Source organism: Artemia sp. Qi Xiang Cuo, chromosome 9 (genome assembly GCF_049724085.1).
Source record: "Artemia sp. Qi Xiang Cuo chromosome 9, ASM4972408v1, whole genome shotgun sequence".
In the NCBI taxonomy this organism is placed as follows: Eukaryota; Metazoa; Arthropoda; class Branchiopoda; order Anostraca; family Artemiidae; genus Artemia; species Artemia sp. Qi Xiang Cuo.
The window spans coordinates 29,889,761-29,914,286 of record NC_142802.1 but is presented as its reverse complement, the minus strand read 5'-3'; the positions used below and the strand labels follow the sequence as shown (position 1 = coordinate 29,914,286).

Sequence of the window (24,526 nt, the reverse complement as noted above, 5' to 3'; positions counted from 1 at the left end):
TAATTCCATGGACAAATGTGTCACACTCATCACAAATTTCGATAAGCATCGGTCTTATTGCTTCTTAAAAATAAAGAGGCACTTGTTTTTTTTTTTTTTTTTTTAAGTAACAATGGGTTTATTTAAAAAAAAAAAATATATATACATAATATAGTACACACCCAAGAAGTAAAGTTAATTATATAGTACACACCCAAGAAGTAAAGTTATGTTAATCCTATTGAAATATGCCAAACTATGATGAAAATATAACACTTTAGTTTATATAATAATATAATTTGGGCTATATATCTGCACATTAGGGAGGTGTGGGGGTAAAAGTAACCTAACCTTACCCCTACCCCCCTAATGTGTAAATATGTAGCCCAAGTTATGCAAGTCCAATACATTCTGTCACCCGTTATTTGTCTTTGTGGCTATTAAACTAGTTTTCATAGATCGTACATTATCCTTATTATCCTTAGCATACTTTCATCCCAAGACCTATCCCAAGGGGCTACGAGGGTCATGTTTAATCTAAAGGCACAGTTTTGGAACTTTTCAACTATGCTAAACAAAATGACTATTTCAAACTTTTGATCGAACAATTTTTGGGGGGAAAATGAGATGTGAGAGGGGGGCTATTAGCCATCCGGTCTTTTTGATCAAATAAAAGGGACACCAGAAATTTTAATTTCCGTTCAAATGAGCCCTCTCCCGATGTTCTTGAACCGTTGGTTCGATACGATCGCCCTGGGAAGAAAAAAGGAAATTAACATGCATCCGTGATTTTTCTTCTGTCAAATAATACAAAATTCAACACTGCAGATAGTGGCTTGAAACCTCTACAGTCTACGATGCGCTGAATTTAATAGCTTAACTTTATTAAAAATTATTCCACTTCTATTAGGTGTCTCATCCGTATTCCAAAAATCAGGTACATTTTCGCATTTTCTTAGCCTTTCATGGGTAAAACTAAGCTTAATGGATCCGATATATTTGGAATCAACCTAATAAGCCGATGATTTATTGATTGATGTCAAAATTCCGTTTCTAAAATTTTGGTTACTATTGAGCCTTGTAACACTATTATTAGAGTTCATTACCGCAAACTGTTTGGTATATTAGCACATAAATGAAAAAAACTGAAAGAATAGGACGTTATCTACGTTTATTAGGTGTTTCAATTGCAAACAAAAGAATCTGGAGAATTATTGGAGTTTTGATTTGATATTAGAAGTAGAAATTAAAATCATTAGATTATTCCCAGAGTAGATACCCCACCCCCCTTACTCTCAGCCGACTTCAATCATCAAACTACATTCGATTTAATCTGTATATTTATATTACAAATCCTATTATAAAAAGCACTAAGTCCTATTTTGTTTTTCAATGATTTCTTTTTTTTTATTTAGAAAATTATACTTATTGTAAAGACTACCTGCCATCTTATTTTCAATTACTCCATTTCTGTTCTGCAGATGTAGAGGGTATATTCATATCCACCATTCACTCCACTTTCAAAGGTTTTAAAATAAGAAAATCTAAGTTAAAACTGATACATTACAGAGAAAAACAACAGCATAAATACGAAGACAACAATTCGACCTGAGCAAATGTTGTAAAATAGGAAATATAGAACATTTTTGCAATTTTACGATAAGTAGTTCGCCTATTATTTTGATGATAATGCTTTGGGGTCATATCTGATATAGACATATGTTGTGAAATCGGAAGTTTCAAAAGCGTTATATTTGCATAAAAGTTGATCTGGAACATATTAGGAACTGTTGTGAATCCCTTTTTTGTGTGTTTTTTTTATTAGTTAGCTTCTTGTATGATTTATTCGATTGAATCATGATACTACGCGCTATATCGTGAAAAATTACTACATTTAGGAAAAAATCACTAAGCAACATAAAAAATCACTAGAAATAGTGATAAATGACTAGGAGTGGCAACCCTGCTCTGAATCAATAATATTGTTATGATTAACAACATTTTATTTTCCATTGAAACAAATTACAAAATGCTCCAATCGTAACAACTCACCTTTATGGTCATTGCTAGAGTTTGCTTCTGATTGGAATGTTCAGAATTCTGGTCTTTGAACATAATTGAAGTTTTTTTTTTGTTGAAGTAGTATTTAATTAATTTAAGTTTTAAAATTGAATTAATAGCGAATCATACTTTTACTTAACCGAGGGGCATTTTGACAAATGTCGTCTTTCGACAGATCGAAAAGTTTGCCAGCAGAGGTTATTTCATTATTTCTAAATCGGAGAAAATAGCAATTAAACTTAATCTGGAGGTAGATTTTAACCTAGAGATAATTGTTTTCACCATTTTTAATGAAATACCAAATTAAAACTTCTGGAATAGCGTCTCTGAATGTGAAAGCGAGGGTTTGATTAGAGAATCAACTTTTGTTTTACAATTTGAAACTATGAGTATTTCAACGCACGACGAAGAATATTTGAGCATGGCCATGTTTCCTCCAGAGAAATTATCTCAGTTACTCCTTCACCATATGGAGGTCATAGAGCTTGTCGGACGACAGGCATAAAAAAAAATGAAAAAAACCTTTGCATATGCTATAATTTGAGTACCCTAGACAAATATTTTGCCCCCTTTCCTCAAACACAAAATTCTAAGCCCCCCTAATCCCTCCCCCAAAAAAAGCTTTTCAAAAGTTGCAAATCGACCTCAGCCTCAAGACAGTGAAGGGTAGACTCACTAAATATATAATTCGTCCCCTTTTATTCAGATCTGGCTATATTCAATTTCTATAATGGGATATCCTCGCTTGCTTCCATGCATTAAAGAGAAAACAAAACTAAGCGCATACTCTAGCGAGTATCGAAAGAATCTTCGGAGATGGCTCAGCGGCTGGTCGTATTAGAGTAACACCAAGTCATTGTTTTCAGTTTGTGATTGGCTAGGAGTTACCGAAATTACCAATAATATAAAGTAAGATGCATTACATACCCGTATCTAATCTTTTTTTTTTTTTTTTACAAAGAGTGATTGGTTTGGTTCTTCTCTCTACGATTTCGTTCATCCCGAGGATGTTGAAAAAGTACGTGAGCAGCTGAGCACACAAGAGCCTCAGAATGCAGGAAGAATATTGGATTTGAAAACAGGAACTGTGAAAAAAGAAGGTCATCAATGTAAGTCTCTTTTCAGGCGTTTTTAGTATACAGTGTATAGAAGGGGTTATCTGATTATGAGAGGCAACGCTTTAGTGTTACCCTATAGTAAAGAGTCATGTGCCTTCAATGTATTATTTTTTAAATCTACCTGTTTTCCCCCGACCACTTCGCGTAGAAGGGATTGTCGTCGAAATTTAGGAGGGTGCTCAGTCAATTCCAAACTGAAAGTTCTAGTGCCCCTCTTAAGATTCGAAAGTAATGGAAGGGCAACAAACTCTCATCTTATAGCGTTTTTTGCTACATTGGCGAGATTTGCCTCTGGGGATGACATGATTCAGCCCCTCAGACAATGGCCGTAAACAGTGCAAATTGCCAAAAATTTCATTGTGTCAAAACAGCCTGTTTGATCTTGAATGCCCGATTAGCTCTGAACATTCAGGGATGGTTTTCTGGGCCGAGAGGATCACAAATTTTATCGGGGGAGTGAAGAGGTGTTAGAGGACCTAAAAATTGAACAAAAAGCTTATTTTCCTGGAGAGAAGCTTTGATAAGGAAAGTGTACTTTTAAAATAGTAAAATTACATAGAAAGTCACAAACGTGATTATTCTAATAATTTGTTTTTATTTCGTGTAATCTTGATTATGACAGTGACTGTCTTTTTTGTTGTTGACGAATCATAACCCCACTGGTTACAATCTATATGGTTTTCAGTAAACTTCAAATAACATTCTATTCTTTTAGAAGGATTGAGTAGCCCTACTCCTTATTTGCGGTAGTTCTTCTTTTTAACCCTTGATTACCATTGTGATTTCATCTTGCTGCTTTGCTATTCTGGCGCGTACGCAGGGAGTGGACTCTGACCCTCCCCCCCCACCCCGAAATCTAACCATTTTTTTATTTTCCCATAATTATTTGATACTTCTCATAGAATCAGGGATTTGGCCCTCCTCCCGCAACTAATTCCTGCGTACGTGTCTGGTGCTATTGATAATGTTTTTTGGACAAATAAAAACACATTGCTCAAAATAAACCTGACTTTCAGTAAAGCGCAAATGGCGCTCTGACCTTTAGAGGTTTTAGGGGGTGCTAGACCTACTCTTTTTTATGGTAATTTATGTTAGTTTTAGGATTAATATATTGATCCATAATAGTATCTGTTATCTTTATATTTAATGTGATTGTTCATTTTAGTTTCTGTTCGTTCTAGGTTTTATTGGTTCATTCATAGTAATTTTTCTTTGTTTAAGTTTGAATTATTATAAGACATTATTTCTGTTCGGTTTATTTTTATTATGGCTCTTCACTTTTCTTTCAAAAATTACTTCTTTGGAAAAGTTTTGTTTCTAATCCATACTTAAAACACGGATTAATAAGTCTCACAGATGTATTTCTCTTTAGAATTACTGTACCCAGCAAAATGTTCGGTCAATCTGGGTCTCCATAGTCAGCCAAATGTACTGGGAGATGTTTTGAATATCAGAGGCATAGTTTGATCTTTCCCATTCTTAATTTCAGTTTGTCTAAGACATCTCTCGTGATGGTTTGCAAACGTGTCAGGCTGTTGATGTATTTAAAACATTTTAATACATTTTAGCTTCACTGAAAGCTCGTCAGTTTTTAACTGCAGACAATTGTGTCATTGAACAAATTACAACTCCAGAAACAACCCATTTTCGTAATAGTGGAAAGAAACTTTGTCGGCAGCTTACTAATGTGATGAATTTATGAATCTTTTATGATGTTGGCGTTCTGAGAAGTTATTAGACAAATCGGTACATTTTTGTTGCGTATCAGGTTCTAAAGTGTAGTAACTTTACAATAACTGCATAAGTTACTTAAGGTTTACATCCACCGGGAACGGTTGGTATTGGTAAGTAACTAAGGGCTTGTAAGGCTTATAATCTTTGGTAAGGTTGCACCATAAGTAAATTCAAAGTTATTTTTTGTCGTTCCAGCTGTTACGAAAACGTCCGCTGAAATGAAAAAGTTAGTTTTATGTAACTTTTAGTAGCTTTTGTCGAACCTGGAATGCACCCATTTTTTTCTTTGGTATCTTTTGGTCAGGATATGGGCTAGTGAAAAACTATCAATAAATCGTATCAAGCCTAAAACAGCGAATGCAATTCTCATGGTTCTATCAGTTACTGAATATAATAAAAAAAGCACCATTGTACATCGTACCCTCTTTTTCCATTTGATAAAAGGTGCTTCCGAACGGTTAGTGGTAATAAACTGTATTGTGACCCACACTAATAGTAAAAAAAAAGAAAGAGGAAGTGCCCCAAGAAGAAGATGAGTGATATTGATAGAAATTACACCTTTAAATTCAGAAATCTAAGAACCATTTAACAGAGGCTTCAAGCTACTATCTACAAAAATAGGAAATCTTGTATTTTGTCGAGAAGGGTGGTCGCGGATCCTTTTTTTTTTCTCTCTTTTTTTGTTTTCCCATGAGTGGATGTATTGAATCAGTGGTCGTAAGATATTGGATGAGGACTCATTTTAATGCGATTTGAAACCTCTAGTCCCCTATTTTTAGCGATGAGGAACGGGGTCTGAGGAGCGCAGTAGGCCACCTGATATATAATGTAAACACTGTCCGTTTTAAGTTTTATGTCACTCTTTACTTTATTAAAAAAACTCGTCATTTTAAACTAATTACCTGAAGCCATAACGAATAGGCATTTTATTTGAAACATTAAAATATTTCTGCTATAAAGAAACAGAATAGGAATATTCATAAAGGGGAAGGTAGATTACTATACATTAGTATTCCAACCTTCCGGCTTTAACGATAAATTACTAAAGTTGTCGGCAATTTTTTCGATAATAGCAAAATTTGAAATATACTAGTAATTCTTGAAAACTGGCAGCTGTGCATGTAGCTTTTAAATTCTCTTTGTGTATTCTTTAAGTTTTTGAATACGATTAGAGAGCTAAAATTTTAAGTTCCACATGAAAACCGAATATTATGATGCTGCGAGACTGAGCTTTGTAAATTTTCAATACAAATTTCTTTCCACTACTCAGTATTGTTGTTGTCCTACTTTTAAGATTTTTATTAATGTTATATTGTTTGTTCTATTCCAGCCTCCCTGAGACTGTGCATGGGATCCAGAAGGGGTTTCATTTGTCGGATGCGAGTAGGTTCATCACCAACAGATCCAATGACAGGTCATGCTTTACTCCATCGTCTAAGGCAGCGAAATAGTTTAGGACCATCCCGTGATGGCCAACACTATGCTGTTATACATGTAACAGGATATATTAAGAACTGGCCACCCACAGGTAATTTTAATTGTTAGAATTGATATTGATTTTAAAGCAAATTGTTTCCTTGTTCCTTTAGATAAAGCCGTTTTCGGCCGCCTACTGAGAACAATATTCCACAAACCATAGATCAGCTGTCTCACGAAAGCTCGTATATACTCTGCCTCTGTAACAAGTGTCGTGTTGTACTTGTCAGAGACTTGGCCTTTGACTCAGTCGCAGATGATGAAGGTAGATGCTGTCCAGAAAAAACACCTCCGCAAAATCGGACACGTTAGGTCGCTGGACAGGGTACGGAACATGGATATCCTCTTGTCTTTCAAATTACAACCCCTGTCCGAACAGCTCGAGCCCTGCTCGCTGCGTTGGTACGGTCATTTACTTCGTCTACCCATTGAAGCACCTGCCCGAGTTATATTTGACTTCGATGTAAACGGCTGGAAGCGCCCCAGAGGTAGACCACGTATGAGATGGGCGGATATCACCCACGATCGACTCACGGCGTGGGGCATTAACCCCAGTGAAGCTCCTACCCTGGCACAAAACAGGCCACTCTGGAGACGACTAACGGCACTGATGTCTGGTTTCCTCTACGCTGCCGAGTAAGAGCTTTAAGTCAAGTAAGTCAAGTTTAGATAATCCTAGTTTTAGGGTCGTGCATAACTTGGGGTCGATTTATTGGTTTAATAAATTTACGTAATATCCGTTTGGCTCGAGGAAGCTTTCTGAACTTAAGGGGAAAATGTTGCCCTCTATAGTCCATATTTTTCTTTTACAATATTTTGGACTGACGTTATCAAAAACTCTGCCATTTCCTTTTTCTTTATTTTTGTAGTGGTAATTTTACCCCTTGTAATCGCAATTGCAACGATCTTATAGCATGTTTGCTCACTTAAAATCTATTCTAATAACCATGAGAAAAAAAGGGCGCTAGGAATAAAAAATTTTAGTATAGTATTTTTTCTGCATTTGTACTCAATAGCGTCATAAATTTTAAATACCAACTTTGGTATAAAAAAGGAAATATGTATATTTTTTTTTCTTTTAGCAGAGGACAACACTGGTTTGATCACTTAATATTGTTCCTTGAGACGATTTTTTTTTTTGTTTTTTTTTTTTTTTTTTTTTTTTTTTTTTTTTTTTTTTAGAGATTTTTCTCTTTGTTGGTTTCTTGAGACGATTGTTCTTCAAAATGGGTTGTACATCACTATATTTATGAGGTTTTGAGGGGAGGGGGGCTTAACAGATGATATCCGTTTTATTTCAATTTCGGGTCTTAGATATTTTTCCTCTTTCTATTTTAAGAACCAAAATAAAAATCTTCCGTCAGCAATGTGAATCGAGAATCTACAACGGCCGAGTCTAAACCGGAGAAATATTCTCTGGGGTACGTTCTAGACGCATCACTACTGTTGATTGGCTTGTTGATCGAACCGCTTGTCTCCCAGCTTCACAAAGTAGTTTTTCTTTTCCTTCTATCTTTTGCGTATGTTTCTGTGAATATAAAAACGTTCATAAAAAAAACCTTCTGCAGTAATAGAAAGTAAATCAAAGCATTATTCAATATCATAGGCAAAAGAAAAAAAATGGAAAGAGTAAACACAAGCGATTATTATTGAATTAAAGCGAAATTTTATTTTTCATAAAAATTTGTACCGTTTTTTATATGTATGTTTTTTCTTCTTTTTTTGAAAACAATGTTGGCTAAGAAATCACTCATTAAACACCATAAGTATAAGTCATGTCGTAGGCAGATGGTGCACTAAGTTTTACAAGCCTACAAATCGGTCGAGCAAAGTTTCCGGGAATTCTTAATATTTGTCTTGTTCCCTTTTTTTTTCTGCATAAACTTTAAGTTTTTTATTGTTTATAGGTGTTCAAATGGACAGGGGAACAGATGACGAAGGAGGTTCTCATTGTTGTCTAGTTGCAATAGGAAGACTTCAAGTAACATCCACTCCTGCCTCTAGTGATCTGATTGGCTCAAACTCCAGCTCCGAGTTTGTTACTCGACACTCAGCAGATGGGAAGTTCACATTTGTAGATCAAAGGGTTATGACAATGGTAGGATACACTCCTGTAGAACTACTGGGGAAAAGTTGCTATGAGTTTTTTCATCCCGAAGATCATGCTCATATGAAAGATAGTTTCGAACAAGGTGAGACACAAAATATATGCCTGGTTCAGATAAATTAGTTTTAAACATATTATAATTGCTCAATTATATTGTGTTTGAGACTGCACGAGAAATAGAGATTTAAAAATAGAAAGTATGCACTAGCTGAATATGAAGTCGCAATTCTGGAATTTTTCGAGTCAGTAATTCTACTTCTATGCATCCATGATGGATGGGTTATGACCTCGGTCTATTAGGTTTGGATTCTCAGATTCGTTCGAAAGAAAAACAATGCAAACAAGTTCTTGACGGATTGGAACATCAGCTTAAAAGACATAAACTAATGGGCGTCCATAAGGGGGGGGGGGGGTGCTAGCCCCCCTGGCTGTATGACGCCGCCTTATATTTTTATATTTTTGTTTTGAGATTTCTATTATACAACATTGGAAGTGCTCATTAGACCCATTAAGCCCCCCCCCCTAAAATTCAGCTTATGGGCGCCCATGTATAAACTTGACTGTTTTCTTACTACTGCACTCTTCAGTCAGTCAATTATTCATGTATTAGAAAAAAAAGCTCTGAGAATCACATAAACAAAAAAGGAAGAAATAATGGAAAGGCTCAGACTTGAAGGCTTTTTTCAAGACGACAAGAGTACCAGGCATACCTCCTCACGGAGGAGTGGAGGTTGTTGAACTCCTGTTCCAATGAACCCAGGAACTCCCTGTTCCTTCTAAATTCCATAAGCTTAGAAATTCCAAGAGCAAAATGTCTCAAAAAGAATATAAGTTTCATAGGACCTACAGAAATCCTTTGTCAACCGAGCTATTTGTTGTAATCTAAAAGAGAATGTTTAATTTGTACTGGTCTTGCAACAGCTGTTTTTTTTTTCTCCCCCTCTCTCTTTCTCTTGATTTCTCTTTTTCTCTCTTTATCTTTCTCTTTCCTCTCTCTCTCAGATTGATAAAGGCTCAGGCCAGTCAAAGGATGATATCTCCGTGACCCTGCAAAGTATCTTCATTATTTTTTTTTTTTGAGGATTACATAATGCAAATAAGAATTTTAAATGTCGTACTCAATTTGTATGAGTCATATCAAACACTTCCACGGGTCACTTTATGATGTGGAGGTCACAAATAAAAGAGTGAAAGATTTATGAGTGAAGCATACTAGCGTTACGTTTCAACACTAGCTGACGGAGAGCAGAGCTCATGAGGTTATCTCTCTTTAGATTAAGTATCAAAGAATAAAAAAACAGCTATCATATTTACTCAGTTGAAACTTCGAGTTTGTTGTCCTTTTTTTCCTTTTTAAGATCCATTGCTTTGATACGATACCTTCTGGGTTTCATGTCTCATTAAAAATAATCCTTTCCGCAGACAAAAGATTGACCTCTATATATACAATATTAGTGTAAACAGAAATGCTGTTGAGATCTTCTTAAAAACAAGTAAAAAAACACACTCAAAGCTTGTGACTTTGCATAAAGGCCAAAGGAATGTTTTTTGTTTATTTTTGGAATTATGATGAATTGCAATCCGCTGAATGAAACGTTATCAATCTAAAACGCTAGAATGAAGTTACGTTCATTCAATGTAACTGTATTTTGGGTTAAATTCTAACCTATAAACACTGCCTTTCCTTTTTTTTTTTTTTTTTTTTTTTTTTTTTTTTTTTTTTTTTTTTTTTTGAGGGCCAACAAAGTCGAAATAGATTTTTAGATTGAAGCTGTAAAGATTGTTTGTAGATATGCAAATTGAGTCAATTCTATAGTTTTTTTAAACCGATTTTATAGGTTTTGTCAGATCAGGCCCATACTTAAGCTGGGGAGGTCGTGCTCCCCCTTCCCCAAATTTCCTAAATGTTAAGAATATTAGTTTATATAAATTGTCTATTTTTGCTCATGAATTTAACCCTCCTTTTCAAAAAAAATTATTTGATTTCTTGTTCTAGCGGATGTCTTATACGCTTAGCAAGTCTAAAAAATGTTGATTTCAGCATGAATGTTGAGTCAATCTGAAACAACTTCAAAATAATGGTAACTTTCTTTTGTTTAAGCAAATAAGTAAATAAGTGCAAAATAATTATTAATAATTGCCTCGAATCTCTTAATATTTCACATCCCATTGCTGAGCATAAAAAAATAAAATAAAGAAAACAAAAAGCTTGCCGCTGATTCAAACATGGTTCTAAGACGAAATGTACAAAAATATCAATTTTCAGGAGGAAGCAGGTAATTTCTTTTGTGGCTTCCTTGTTTGCTTTTTATCTTGCCATAAACTCAATCTAAAAAGCGAAATAATCAAAGTCACTCATTGAAAAAGGATTCATTTATTTGACTAGTTTTTGTTCAGTGGTTTAATTGCAGCCATTTCTGTCCATTTTGAGAGTTATTTTCCGGCAAGTATCAGTCACACCTGGCAAAAGTTAAGGAAATCTGATGTATTTTATTTGCGGAAGTCTTAAACTAATTGCGAGAAGCTTTCGCTTTATGACGATTTAGTTATTTTGTCAAGAAGAGTATTTCAAATTGTGTATACATAACATGGGCGAATAAAGATACTGTCCGATAAACGGAAGGGGAGGGGCTAAATTCATATATTGCTCTTGCTCATATTTCGGAAATTCTATATTTTATGTTTTAGGAAGTTTTGGATAATTGTTCTCGTAAGTGTAATAAGAACTTGAGTCGAAGCTAAAAACTCGCCTACATGGTTTTTAAAATACAATATCATGCTAGATAAAGAACCTGTTGGACGACAGGCATGAAAAGAAAAGAAAAATTGTAGTTTATATTCTTTTGTGAGTACCGGAAAAAAATATTTTGTCCCTTTCCCTCAAATACAAAACTCACCTTACCTCTCTCCCTGCCCTCCCCCCCCCCCCTAAAAAAAGTTTCAACTCGATCCTCTAGCCGTGAGACAAAAAAGGGTATTGTTGGGGTTCCACCCCTGTTTCTTGTCCTTTCAGATAAATGACCTGTTTTCGTTTTCTTAATTACATTTGCTTATAGTATAATCTTAAAAGACAGGTTAAATTCTCGTTGCTAAGTTTGAGGCGTCGCAATAAGTAAGCTTTGAAGTAAGTTCTATTTTTGTACTTCCTGATTTGGAGGATTGAAAGATAAAGCTAAGAGGTAGAATTGGGTTTGAATGGGGATGGAGATAATTGGCTGGGCCAAGCGAAGGTCCACCCCTATGAACAGTGGTGTACAAAATATTATTTTGATTTAGTCTGCGTTGAGACCCCTTTCGGGGAGATATATTTTTGTGGGATAATTGTGACCCTTTTGGAAGAATACAAGTAAGGTATTTTCTACAAACTGTGTACTGGTTTCTGTAACCCAGGCAGGGTAGGAATAGAGCTACGAGGTACCATCATTATTATATTGACAGGGAGGTTTGTTACCTCCAAGGAGAGAGTTTGAGATTTTCTAGCCGTAACCCAAGGCGGGTACATTTGGCTTTAGAAAGTGGTCATTTGACCACTTGATCGCGTTATCATACCCTGGGATAGGGTATACTGTAAATAGGGTAGTACCAAACCCGATATTTGCAGAACCGGTGTAGTAGACGCGGCATCACATTATATTTTGGGGCCGGGGCTTTCCCCTCCAATAAGTGGTGACACCCGTATATTACCACGCCAGTGGCGTTGTGGCCTACCAGTATAACACTGGTGGCTAAAATACCACGAACATTGGTGGCAGCAACAAAAGGAGCTATCAGTAAATCTGATAGTAAAAGGATTCCGCGTTTTCGAAGAAACAAGTAATTTAGCCTACAAGAGTAGCCTATTGTGGTTACATATATAAAAAATCGCAAAGAGAATTTTTTCTTTATCTGGGCTGTACCTAGTTAGATAACAATAAGCAATAAAATTTAAGAATCACTAGATCACACGCATAATTAACTTGTAAGACAAGAGGCTGCGCCGCTTAAGTAGAATCAATGTTTCACGGAAGAATAAAGAGACATTGATAAAAGGATTTTCATTTGGACGGAAGACGTTAAGTAAACCTTGAAATAATGGCGGATAAACGAAGAATTCGGACAAGATCTACCGCGGTAAAAGAAAAATCGTATTCAGACGCATCGCAGTTATATGTGACTCCCGCTGGAAATACCCTAAGAAAAACACCATCAGATAGAACCTTATATCACTCGGGGGGGGGGGGGTGAAATAGAAGAGATTTCTTAGACGTGTGAAGGGGAAATCTTCAAAACAAAATCAGTAATAGAGCGATCTCCGGTACAAACCATGGAAGAGGAAAAGAGTTTAAGGAAGATTCAGAAAGAATTATTCCCAGATAGAGAAACCCAGACAAAAGAAACAGTGGCAATAATACATGAAGAAAACCCACTATATGAAAGGACGAATAAAACCAAACCAACTCACCCTTCAGATGAAGTGCAAAATGTAGGGGAGTTGAGGGTAAAAGAAAATATAATTATAGAACGAACAGAATCAGAAAACGAATTAAGAGGATATAAAAACAGAGAGATTCATAGTAGGCCAAGTAGCACCAGTAGTAGAAGCTCAATTTCCAGCAGGGGCTCGCGAAAGATTACTCAAATAGATATAACACAACAAATATTAAATTTCATGAAGGAAGAGAGAATACCTTGAGAACGAAAGGAAGAGGCTGATAGAGTAGCCAGAGAAAAAAGGAGGAGGAAGATAGAAAAGAAGGAGAGAGAGATAGACAAGAAAGAGAGGATAGCTAGAGAGCAGAGAGAAGAGAAGATTAGAATAGATAGAGAACGAAAGGAGGAGGAAGATAGAGAATAAAGAGATAGAGTAGCCAAAGAAAAAAAGGAAGAGGCAGACAGAGAGGAAAGAAAATACACAATGAAAATGATTGCAGGGAGAAATTCCCAAGAGCCTCAGAAATCGTCTACAATAGAGGTAATGCAGACAACAAACCTTCAAACATTGAAAAAAAAGGAAGTTGTAAATTTCTGTATGCGCAGTTTTGAAAAAACGAGGAAAACAAGTGGGTTGCCAAGATACAATTGGGTGACAATAATACTATCCCTACTTAACTACAAAGCACAAATTTCATATAAAGCATTATCAATGCACTACTCAAAATATTTTGAAAGACTAAAACAAGCCATTTTTGAAAAGTTTCAACTCTTCCCCGAGCACTTTCAAAGGAGATTTAGAAGCGAAAGAAAACGAGACAACGAAACTTATAAAGAATTCGGGTACAAATTGAAAGATATGTGTTTAAAATGGCTAGAGTTAGAAAACTATAGATTGCTAGAAGACCCGGAAGAAATAAAAGAAAAGATAAAGGAAATAATAGATAAAACAGCAATGGAGCAATTTTTAGAAAATACCCACAGAGAATTGAAAATATATTTGAAAAAAATAGAACCCAAAAACAAGCGAAGAATTTGCGGAAATGGCAAATAGGTGGACCGAAATAAGACAGGAAGTTGAGGACACATACATATTTCAATATAGAGTATAACAAAAATAGGCACTATAACACAGCGTACAACTAACTTGCCATAATTGTGGTACTCAGGGGCATTTTAGAAGAGTCTGCCGGAGTAAACATGATCGAAAACCACATGAAACGACAGCCTGGGCGATGGCCCATAATAAGGAAAAAAATTGCGCATTTGCAGAGTCGCATAAAATCTACGGAAAATTGAACGGGGAAGTAGTAGAAATGGCAATTGATTCCTGCAGTGACCAAACGTATGTGCGAACTGACCTAATTAATAGAACGGAGATAGACCATAAAAATAAGATTACAACATTATGTTATTATGGAGACAAGGGCCCATGCCCGTCTGCTTGGGTTAGAATAGAAATGGCACCGAACGACGGTACAATCCAAAGAAAAACGATAAAACTAGGCTTAGTACCTACTCTAGCAGTGGATGTTTTAGTAGGAGGAGACTTTGGTGATATCGGAAATCTCATATTGTTAAAAGCGACTTCGTTTAACAGTTGGAAAATTATAAAATTTAACTAAGACGGAAAAATATAATACTCCGTTAGCTGCAAGGGGAGGTGGACCGGTCCATAAAACAAATTGGGAGGCTGTGCCACTCTGTCGGAAAAGCGAAATACTTGATAGGCGTGTTCGAAATATTGATAATCCGCAGAAATGGGATGCAGAAGTAAAAAGACAACATAATATTGAAAATAAGACGCGCGAAAATGATTTTTCAGGAAAATTTGCAGTAAATAGAAATCTTGAGAACACTGTTAATGAATATGAGACGCTAACAAGTACAGGCCAGAATGAAACACTGATTGTACCAAAGAAAAATGAGATGAAATTTATTGTACGCGCTTTTCCTCGCAAAGTTCGGGAAATTTTAGTACAATATGAAAAACCAAATGTCGGAATTCAGTTTCCATTTGATAACGAAATATATGTTTCTGCGGTAAAAGTAAAGAGAACTAAAACAGAGAAAGGAGATATTAAACGGAGTTACAATGAAGTTATGTAGTCAAAGATGGTGGACCGTGGAGTCCAAATCAGATTTAACGATGATTTAGTATTTTGTACGACTACCAAAAATAATAAATGCAGAGATGAAAGGAGAAATACACAAAAGAGACAAAATTTGGAGATCCAGCTTGTAGTGACGTGAAACAGAAATATGTCAGATTGGCTGTGCCTTGGAAAAATGAATTATAGGGAGAAAAATAAAATGTTGGATGGGCTGTGCCTTGATAACATAAATAATATGGGGGAAAAAGAGGTCAAAGACCCATGGGGAATAAAACAAGATGGGTATGAAATAGAAATGAATGATCTGCAACGGGTTTGGGGAAAGTTGGGAGATATAAAATGTCGAGTCGGATTGGAGAAACTTGGAAAGGAATCTGAGATTAGTATTATCAACTCAAAAGATATGTCGATCCTTTATGAGGGGGAGGAATCCCTTGGGTAAGATCCCCTGCGAAAAGTCGCGAAAGATAGCCCTTTTCCTCAATGCACAGCTGGCGGACAAGTTGTGATCCCTTTACCGAGGTTTTGCCTCTCTGATCTGGAGTCCTCGGGGGATACTCTCTCCCAGTCACTTCATACTTCACCCAAACCTTTGTCCAGTAACCCTATTCATAGCTGTTATTCTTCATGGGAATCGACAACTATTTCCGGAAAACCATATTCAGTATCGAAGTTTCATTTTCAATTAGCATCAACGCATATTCTTCATTTAATTGTCCCAGGGGAGGGAACCCAGAAAAAAGGCGATTCATGGTTCGCTCAAAATTTTACTTCATTCCCAGTACCCTTATCGTTTTCACAGGGTTTTACATTATTGGCCTTAGATTATTTAAAATTATGCCAAGGTGTCATTAACTCTTTTATTAAGATCTGGGGTTGTTTCAACAGATGGAAATTAAAAGACTAATGCAGCCAATTTTTCGTGATGGCTGGCCTCTTTAATTGCGCCAGAAACTGATTCTCTGCTCCTCTCGAATGTAAATTCGTGAGAGCGAGAAATTTTTTTGTTTTGATCGTGCTGCGCACAATCATTGTCTACGAATCTTGGGGACTTCAACTTTTAAAACCTAATGCGGATGCTATACGATTTAGACCATGGTGGTCCTACAATAGAGACGTGTCGATGACGACCGATCCAGAGCCAAGCGGTGGAAGAAGTAGCACAGACCATGGTGGACGAGAGAACGCAAATGGATTTTGTAAAGCTGAATTTATGGGTCTATGTTTTCAAGGGTGGACCGAGATAACACACGGTCGGTTATTTATCTTACGGGGGGAGGTGTCGAGGCTTCACCGCTGTTTCTTTGCTTCTTAGGTAAAAGACTACTTTTTTTTTTCTTAATTACATTTGCTTAAAGTATAATCTTAAAAGACAGGTTAAATTCTCGTTGCTAAGTTAGAGGCGTCGCAATATGTAAGCTTTGAAGTAAGTTCTATTTTTGTACTTCCTGATTTGGAGCATTGAAAGATAAATCTAAGAGAGTAGAATTGGGTTTGTATGGGGATTGAGAGGATTGGTTGGGCCAAGCGGAGGTCCAACCCTATGAGAAGTTGTTTAGAAAATATTATTTTGATGTAGTCTGCGTTGTGACCCCGTTCGGGGAGATAAATTTTTGTGGGATTATTGTGACCCTTTTGGAAGAATACAAGTAAGGTATTTTCTACAAACTGTGTACTAGTTTCCGTAACCCATGCAGGGTAGGAATAGAGCTACAAGGTACCATCATTATTATTTTGACAGGGAGGTTTGTTACCTCCAAGGAGAGAGTTTGAGATTTTCTAGCCGTAACCCAAGGCGGGTACATTTGGCTTTAGAAAGTGGTCATTTGACCACTTGATCGCGTTATTATATCCTGGGACAGGGTCATGGGCGCCCATATGGGGGGGGGGGGGCTCTGGCCCCCCCCCTGGGTGTATGTTGCTGCCTTATTTTTATATTTTTGTTGTGAGATTTCTATTATATAGCATTAAAAGTAGCAATTTGACGTAGTTTGCCCCCCCCCCCCTGGAATTCAGCTTATGGGCGCCCATGGACAGGGTACACTGTAAATAGGGTAGTACCAAACCCGATATTTGCAGAACCGGTGTGGTAGACGCGGCATCACATTATATTTTGGGGCCGGGGCTTTCCCCTCCAACAAGTAGTGACACCCGTATATTACCACGCCAGTGGCGTTGTGGCCTCGTGCTAAGTTAGAGGTGCTAATTCTCGGTGCTAAGCTAGAGGCGTCGCCATATGAAAGATGAAGCTAAGAGGTAGAATTTGGTTTCAATGGGGATGGAGATGATTGGTTGGGCCAAGCGAAGGTCCACCCCTATGAACAGTGGTTTACAAAATATTATTTTGATTTAGTCTGCGTTGAGACCCCTTTCGGGGAGATATATTTTTGTGGGATTATTGTGACCGTTTGGAAGAATACACGTATGGTATTTTCTACAAACTGTGTACTGGTTTCCGTAACCCAGGCAGATTAGGAATAGAGGTACGAGGTACCATCATTATTATATTGACACGGAGGTTTGTTACCTCCAAGGAGAGTGCTAGAAATTTCCTAGCCGTACCCCAAGAAGGGTACATTTAGCATTAGAATGTGGCAATTTGACTAGTCGACTGCATTATCATACCCTGGGATAGTATATACTATAAAACGGATAGTACCAACCCCGATATTTGCAGAAACGGTGTAGTAGACACGGTATTACATTATAATATTGGGCTGGGGCTTTCCTCTCCAATAAGGGGTGACACCCGTAGATTACCAAGCCATTGGCGTTGTGGCCTACCGGTATAAGACTGGTAACTAAACACCACGAAAAGGTATAATCACCAAGTTATGTATGCAATTTGCCACCTTTTAATGAAGCCTATTGACTATGCTACCTATATAATGAGAAATGCTCGCTTGTCTTCAGGCATAAAGAAGGAAATCGTACTCTCTTGTGGTGATCTAAAATTTACTGACTCTGATTTTATAATGGGAAATATGTGCTTCCAATACATGTTGCATAGCATCATTGTTATCAGAATAGTAATTGGCTGGAAATTGCGGACACTTGCCAGTTATATAGAGTTGATAAAAACAAAGTGAAATCTACATTCTTCTGAAACAAATTTTGGTAGCTATGCTTTGTCCAAGATCCATTTAAAGCTTAAATATTTTCGGTATTAGTCTGAAGGGCCAACAAAAGAGTTTTACTAATATTTTGTCACGAATAGGCCCGTCTCATTCTTAGAGAAATGACTCTTATTTTTTGTCCTTTTTCCTTTCTTCATTTCTTTCTAACTTTTACTTATGGCTTCAACTTCTTAAAAATTATCAGCTAGGATAATACGAAGTGAATGAAAGCCTATATGAGGTGAACGAAAAAAACCTGAATGAATAATATGAATATGAATTGAATTTGCGTTTTGTGTAAAATAAACAAAAATTAAAAGTTTTCGGGCAAATTTTGAACCACCTCTTTCGGATTGGTACATATTGAAGCTTGACAAATCAGTATTTTTCAACAAAATTTTAACTGATGTAAATGTTAATCACTCTAGAGTCGCTTTTAACTATTTAAATATATCTATATTATTGCAGTGTTGAAGTTGAAAGGTCAAGTAATGTCCGTGATGTACAGATTCAGAGCAAAAAATCGTGATTGGGTTTGGCTACGGACATCCGCATTCGCATTTCTCAACCCTTACACCGATGAACTAGAATATATTGTCTGCACAAATTCCTCTGCTAAATCGTAAGTGTTGCAATTAGTACTAATTAAGCCTACTTGAAATGGACTGTTTCAACTGGGTAGGCTAGTTTTTATGTGACTTCTTATTTATTTATATTTTTTAAATATTTTTTATAATAAGTAAGTGTTTATGCCCACATTACTCTTAAATGAATTCCTGTTTTTTTCCAGATTTTCTTATTTCTCCTTTTATTCTTCGCAGAAATTAAAAAAGGTTTTGATACCGAAACATTCATCTCAATGTTTACATTCAACTCAGTGTCTTCATATTTTAAGTCAGGCAACCTCATTGCTCACATATGAAAGCCGGAAAGTCATTTGTCTTTTTTTGTTGCGACTTCGGGGTTTTGATTTGATAGGAATAAAAACATGATGCAAAAGGCATTTACTTTACTATCTCATGAACTATCTCACTATCTCACTGTCTTAAAAAAAAATTCTTGAAATAAATAAAATATTTTACATTAAAGGATAGATGTGAATTAGTATTTGAAGATGTGACTCAAGTCCCAAATCCCCCTAGTCTGTAAAATGGAATTTCACAATTTCTTACAAGTTAAATAAATATGAAATTTACTGTTGATTGGGACTCCTTTCAGGAATCCCAGGAGTCTCCTTTCAGGAGCCCTCTCTTCTGGGTTCAATTACGATAAATTTCTTTTAACACTTTTAGGGTCACTTGCGCCTGAAATATGTGTTCAAGCATATATTACAAAACCTGAAATTACGTTCAAGCAGGGGGCCTCTAGGTCCCCTCCTTTGAAATATCTTTATAGTTATTTTAGAACTTATCATAAGTTAGATTTGTCTTTATTACAGGTTTAATGACTCCCCCACCCCTGCTCCTGTGTATTCGAAACTCCTATCTTCGCTTTTAATTGTTTTGGATATTTTTCACTACTGCCCGGAGAGACGACAATCCTGAAAGCAAAGGAAGGGGTAGGGGATTAGAAGCTGTTGATATTGAAAAAATTACGGACTGCGAAACAATTTCATACTTATGATAAATTATAAGAAAGGTTTCTGTTTTGTAACATGTCATTTACGTCTGTTCATTGAATGATGCTTCTAAATCAAGCCATTTTTATGTCTTATTCTTATTTTATTTAAAACTTAATCGAAAATGAGAAATTACAGGGATGTATGGAAAGTACCTTGAAATATCAGTATAAGTAATCTGAGAAATAAATCTGTCGAAACAACATAATTTACTAATAGTGCATTATTTATATAACATATAAATAATTTTTTATCATAACATTATATTTTATCTTATTAGTTATAGTATAACAATTTAAAACCATTCGTGTGCAACTAATTTTGTCAATTTTAAATGGAAACAAAAGGAGAAACATTTTCCATCTAATCAGAAGTCTGTTGTATATTGCTTGTTCTTTCCCTACCTTTTATGATATTGGACCCAATTTTTTGAATTTATTTTGTGTTGTTTCTATCCAATATATATTTGTTCGAGAGGAATGGAACGCTCATAAATGTTATGTGACATAATTTAAGTTCAGGTGAATCGTAAATTTTCAAAACAGTATAGTCGATTTTACCGCATTCAGACAGATTGACAAAAGCAATCGACTATAAACAGCATATGTTTTTGCTCAAATTTGCATTAAATATCTTGGATTTTAATTTTTTAAGCTCATTAATAGTTGAATATAATTGTCCACTTCTATTTCGAGTTTTTTTTTTTTTTGAATCTATGGTAATAAATAAAACGATTTAGCAGTTTATTCTTAGTCAAGCTCAAAATTTCTTTAAAAATAATACGTAAATTGATGATAATAAAAAAAAAACATCGATAGACGGATGGCAACGAATGTAAGCATGAATAAAATAAGTTGTTACTCCATTCTAATTTACTTATCACAGCTAATAAAAAAAAAACTGTTTCTTGTTATATTACTGCCATCAGTTCTGGCTATTGATGATCGGCCATCAATGCTCTATCTCGTCCCAAAAAGGACGCCATTCCCGGTATATTGTTAGCTTAATAAGCAAATAAAAAGTTTGAAACATGGCTGCTAGTAAAACCTTCGGAGCATTTTAGATGGGTGTTAGTTCGCTGTCATATCTTATTCTGATAAGTGAAGGTATATCTGTAGTTTTCTAACAGCAGTCTCTTGATTTGGCGACTACTGTCGAGTAGTTAAATGTAAACTCATTGACATCGATTTGATTTTAGGTCGAATCCTTCAAATATTTTTTTTTTTAGGTGAATTGATGTCGCTAATATGAGTAGTTTATGTATCGCTTAGCTTCAGAGAAAGGAGTGTATTCTTGTCAGAGGCTTCTATATATGTATTCTCATTGTCGCTTGTCTTCTAACCGCAGACGTGAGCCTCCTCTTGATGTTATGACGTCACCACAGGTTCGTTACAACCACCCTGGGTAAAATACGAATTCTTCATTAAAGTCCTGACCTATTTAGATCTTTTCTGTGGCCAGTCATATTCACGTTCTCGCTGTTGCTTGTAACTCTCGCTGCCACTTATATTCTAACCGTATATTTCTTTGATCTTCATATTTATTTTGACTTGTTTTAATTCTTGCTGCCGATCATCTTCGAACCAGATATTTCTCTTTTCTTCATTTTTGTTTTTGAGTCGTTGTAATTTTCGCCGACGTAAGTATTCTGACTGTACCTTCATTATCGTTTATCATTACTTTACTTTTTGTTTAATACTCTTTACCCTTGCCTCTTGGATTGGTCTTATCACGTTTGATGGTCTAGGTTCTTCATTTGTCATCTAGGCTATAATTACTATCTTTATTTGCTCTACTTACTCTAGGCATTATAAGACTACTTAAAACGCCTTTTGTAAATAGACCCTTTACACTTGGTATTTTATACTTAGCTATGTTCTATTTGTAATGTCGTATGCGTCATAGATATAAAAACGATACATTTACTCTTGGGGGGGAAGGGAAAGATATTATTAATTCTCATAAAATGTACTCATAAACATGACATCAATCATATGATTCTTCTTGTCAGTCATTTGTTTATTGTCTAATTTTGCCTGCATCATAGACACTGAAAACGATACAACCCCGACTGAGGCAAATATGACGTATGTATGCTTCTCGAACGGATTCATAAATATGATGTCATTTACATAAATATTTTTTTTTCTAAAATTGAGATTTTTAACGAATTTTCTCAAACTTCTGACCTATATATTTTTTTGGCCAAAAAATGCCAGGATACCATTTTTCCTAAAAAAAAATATGGAGCCGTTTCGAGAAAAAATAAATAAATGCATAAAGACACAGTTATTGCTCGCTTATACATTTAGTAAGAGCCTCTGTACTCGGCACGCGGCAGGCTTTTGTATATGGATTCTCACTGTCGCTGGTGTTCTAAACGGAAAGAATTTGAGCCTTTTCTTCATGTCATGACGCCTAAATGGACCTTAAATTAGAAGTAGTGCCTTTTTAAAATACGTTTTTTTTATTGGACCTTTAGTTTTTGCCTTGCCTTGTCGTTTGTCATTATGAAAGACATATCGCCGAACCTTTGTTTCTTTTAATTGTCCAAGTGGTGGGACAAAAACTTCTTCATTTGCCTCGGCTTGTCCTTTGTCATTATGAAAGACATGTCGCTGAATCCTTGTTTCTTTGAATTGTTCAGGCTGGAGGGACAAAACTTATTCTTTTGCCTCGGCTTGTTTTTTGTCATAATGAAAGACATATTTCCAAAACTTTGTTTCTTTTAATCGTTCTGGTGGTGGGACAAAAACTCCTTTTTCTTCCAACGATTTATCTAGTCCAGGTTTTGGATGTTCATAGGTATGGTAGGCATTGATGACCTTATTCATGTCAAAATCCAAAAACCTAATAATCATTGCTATTCTTTTCAATTTGTTTGGTTCGTTTTACCGGACCTTGCCCATGTCAAAATCCAAAATCATATAATCATCGCTATCATTTTCAATTTCCTTGGTTGGTTCGTTTTACCTCGGCTTGTCTGTTGTCATTATGAAAAACGTATCGCCGAACCTTTGTTTTTTTTTTAACAAAGATATGGGAAGCATTGATGAGCTTATGCATGTCAAAATTCCAAACCCAATCATCATCGCTATCATTATCGATTTTGACATGTTTTGATTCTCGGTGGCCAGGTTGATTTTCATTGATTCGCCCACATGTTTGGTGTCGCATGTCTTCTAACCGCGTGTGTCTTTGCTCTTCATTTTATTTCATTTTTTGACACGCTCTAATTGTCGTTTTCGCATATTTTCTAACCGCCCGTATCTTTGCTCATCATTTTCATTTTTACACGTTTTTGTATTTTTATTACTTCAGACAATTTATCAATGGCTTTTGCTTTAGCTGCCCGTATTGGTGTTGTCGCAATTGATGGTCCAGGTTGTCGATTCTCATATTTTATCACGTTTGATAGTTCAGGTGTTGCTTCCAAAGAATCATCATTTATAGTAACTGCAACTAAAGATTTTAGTCTTTTGGGCCTTCCAACGGGTATTATATTATATAAATAATTAATGCGTTAGAAACTCAACAATCTTATTAATGCTATGCATGACATCGTATAAGAAAATACTTGTGTGATGTCATAAGAAATGCTTATATGATGTACTAACATAGTACTTGACGCCATTTGCAAAAACCAAAAGTAAGGCTCTTAACGAGTTTCCTCAGACTTCTGACCTATCTAGATTTTTTTTTATGCGAGAATATCCCAATATATCAATTTCCCCGAAAAAACATGGAGCCCTTTTCGAGAAAAAATACATAAATACACAATTATTGCTCACTTATAAAGATAGTATATGTATATTATATTTATATTAAACGGATTGTTTTTCTTTCTTTTTTCTTTGTTTTGGTTGGGGTGGGGGCTAATGCACAATCTTAAGCGGTATATACTATTCATTACTTTTCTGTAGGTCTCTGCATCACAACACTGAAACAGCTGATCCCGGACAAGAAGTAAACAGTTACGGAACTCAGCCCGGACTTGATTATTCCCTTCAGAGACCTGCCCCTAGAGACATGTATCAGCATATCATGACTCAACATATCCATGGTAACTATTGTTTTCCTGTATCTCTACTCTAAATACTTTAGCTGTATAATAGATGAAGGGGAATACAGATTAAATCTGATTTACAATACCTTAATTAGGGAACAGGTCAAAATTTCAAATAACTTAAACATTAACGTGTTGCATAATGGTCCCCAAACAAGAGTCAACGTTATGAGCAAATGCCAGGATGGAATCAATACTGGAAAGTCAACACACCTCAGTTATATTTGTAAATACAAGATCCATTTAATATATAATACATAAGTTTTCTTGACCTATATTCCTATAAAATCTTGGATTTCCTCTATAGTTCATTATATCCTAACCTTTCAAATTCAATCATAGATCATAAGTAAGCTTATTTAGAATAAATAACTTGTTTCACCTGTAGTTAATTATAACCGTTTGAACATAGGGCATGCGCAAATTTTTTAAATAAACGTATCGTTTCATTTTTGTTAGATTTCAGTACCAAAATCAGACTGTGCCAGAGACATCGTAACTTGTCATTCTGTCGTGCATATTTGTGCTATATGCATGACAGTATTGGAAGTTATTGAGATATTTCAAACTCCAATTGCACCAGAGACAACCTGATTGATCATTCTGTTGTGCGTAGTCCTGCTATTATCATGGAGATATCGGAAGCTATTAAGATATGTTATTGTGAGGTGTGAAATCAAGTTTTGTTTGTGGCTTTGCTTTCCTTTTCTTTATGTTTTCCTTAATC

General features: G+C 35.7%; 1 protein-coding gene across 5 annotated transcripts in view; it reads left to right on the top strand.

Annotated features, from left to right (window-relative positions):
- The window catches only part of LOC148948546 (aryl hydrocarbon receptor nuclear translocator homolog), a 207,094-nt gene that overhangs the window by 163,666 nt on the left and 18,902 nt on the right, over positions 1 to 24,526 (top strand). For all 5 annotated transcript variants that reach the window (XM_089094455.1, XM_089094454.1, XM_089094453.1 and 2 more), the window contains 5 exons: positions 3,002 to 3,149; positions 6,223 to 6,420; positions 8,276 to 8,560; positions 18,584 to 18,737; positions 23,657 to 23,796. In XM_089094455.1, coding sequence (XP_088950581.1) covers positions 3,002 to 3,149; positions 6,223 to 6,420; positions 8,276 to 8,560; positions 18,584 to 18,737; positions 23,657 to 23,796 — 925 coding nt within the window. The remainder of the gene's footprint in view (positions 1 to 3,001; positions 3,150 to 6,222; positions 6,421 to 8,275; positions 8,561 to 18,583; positions 18,738 to 23,656; positions 23,797 to 24,526) is intronic.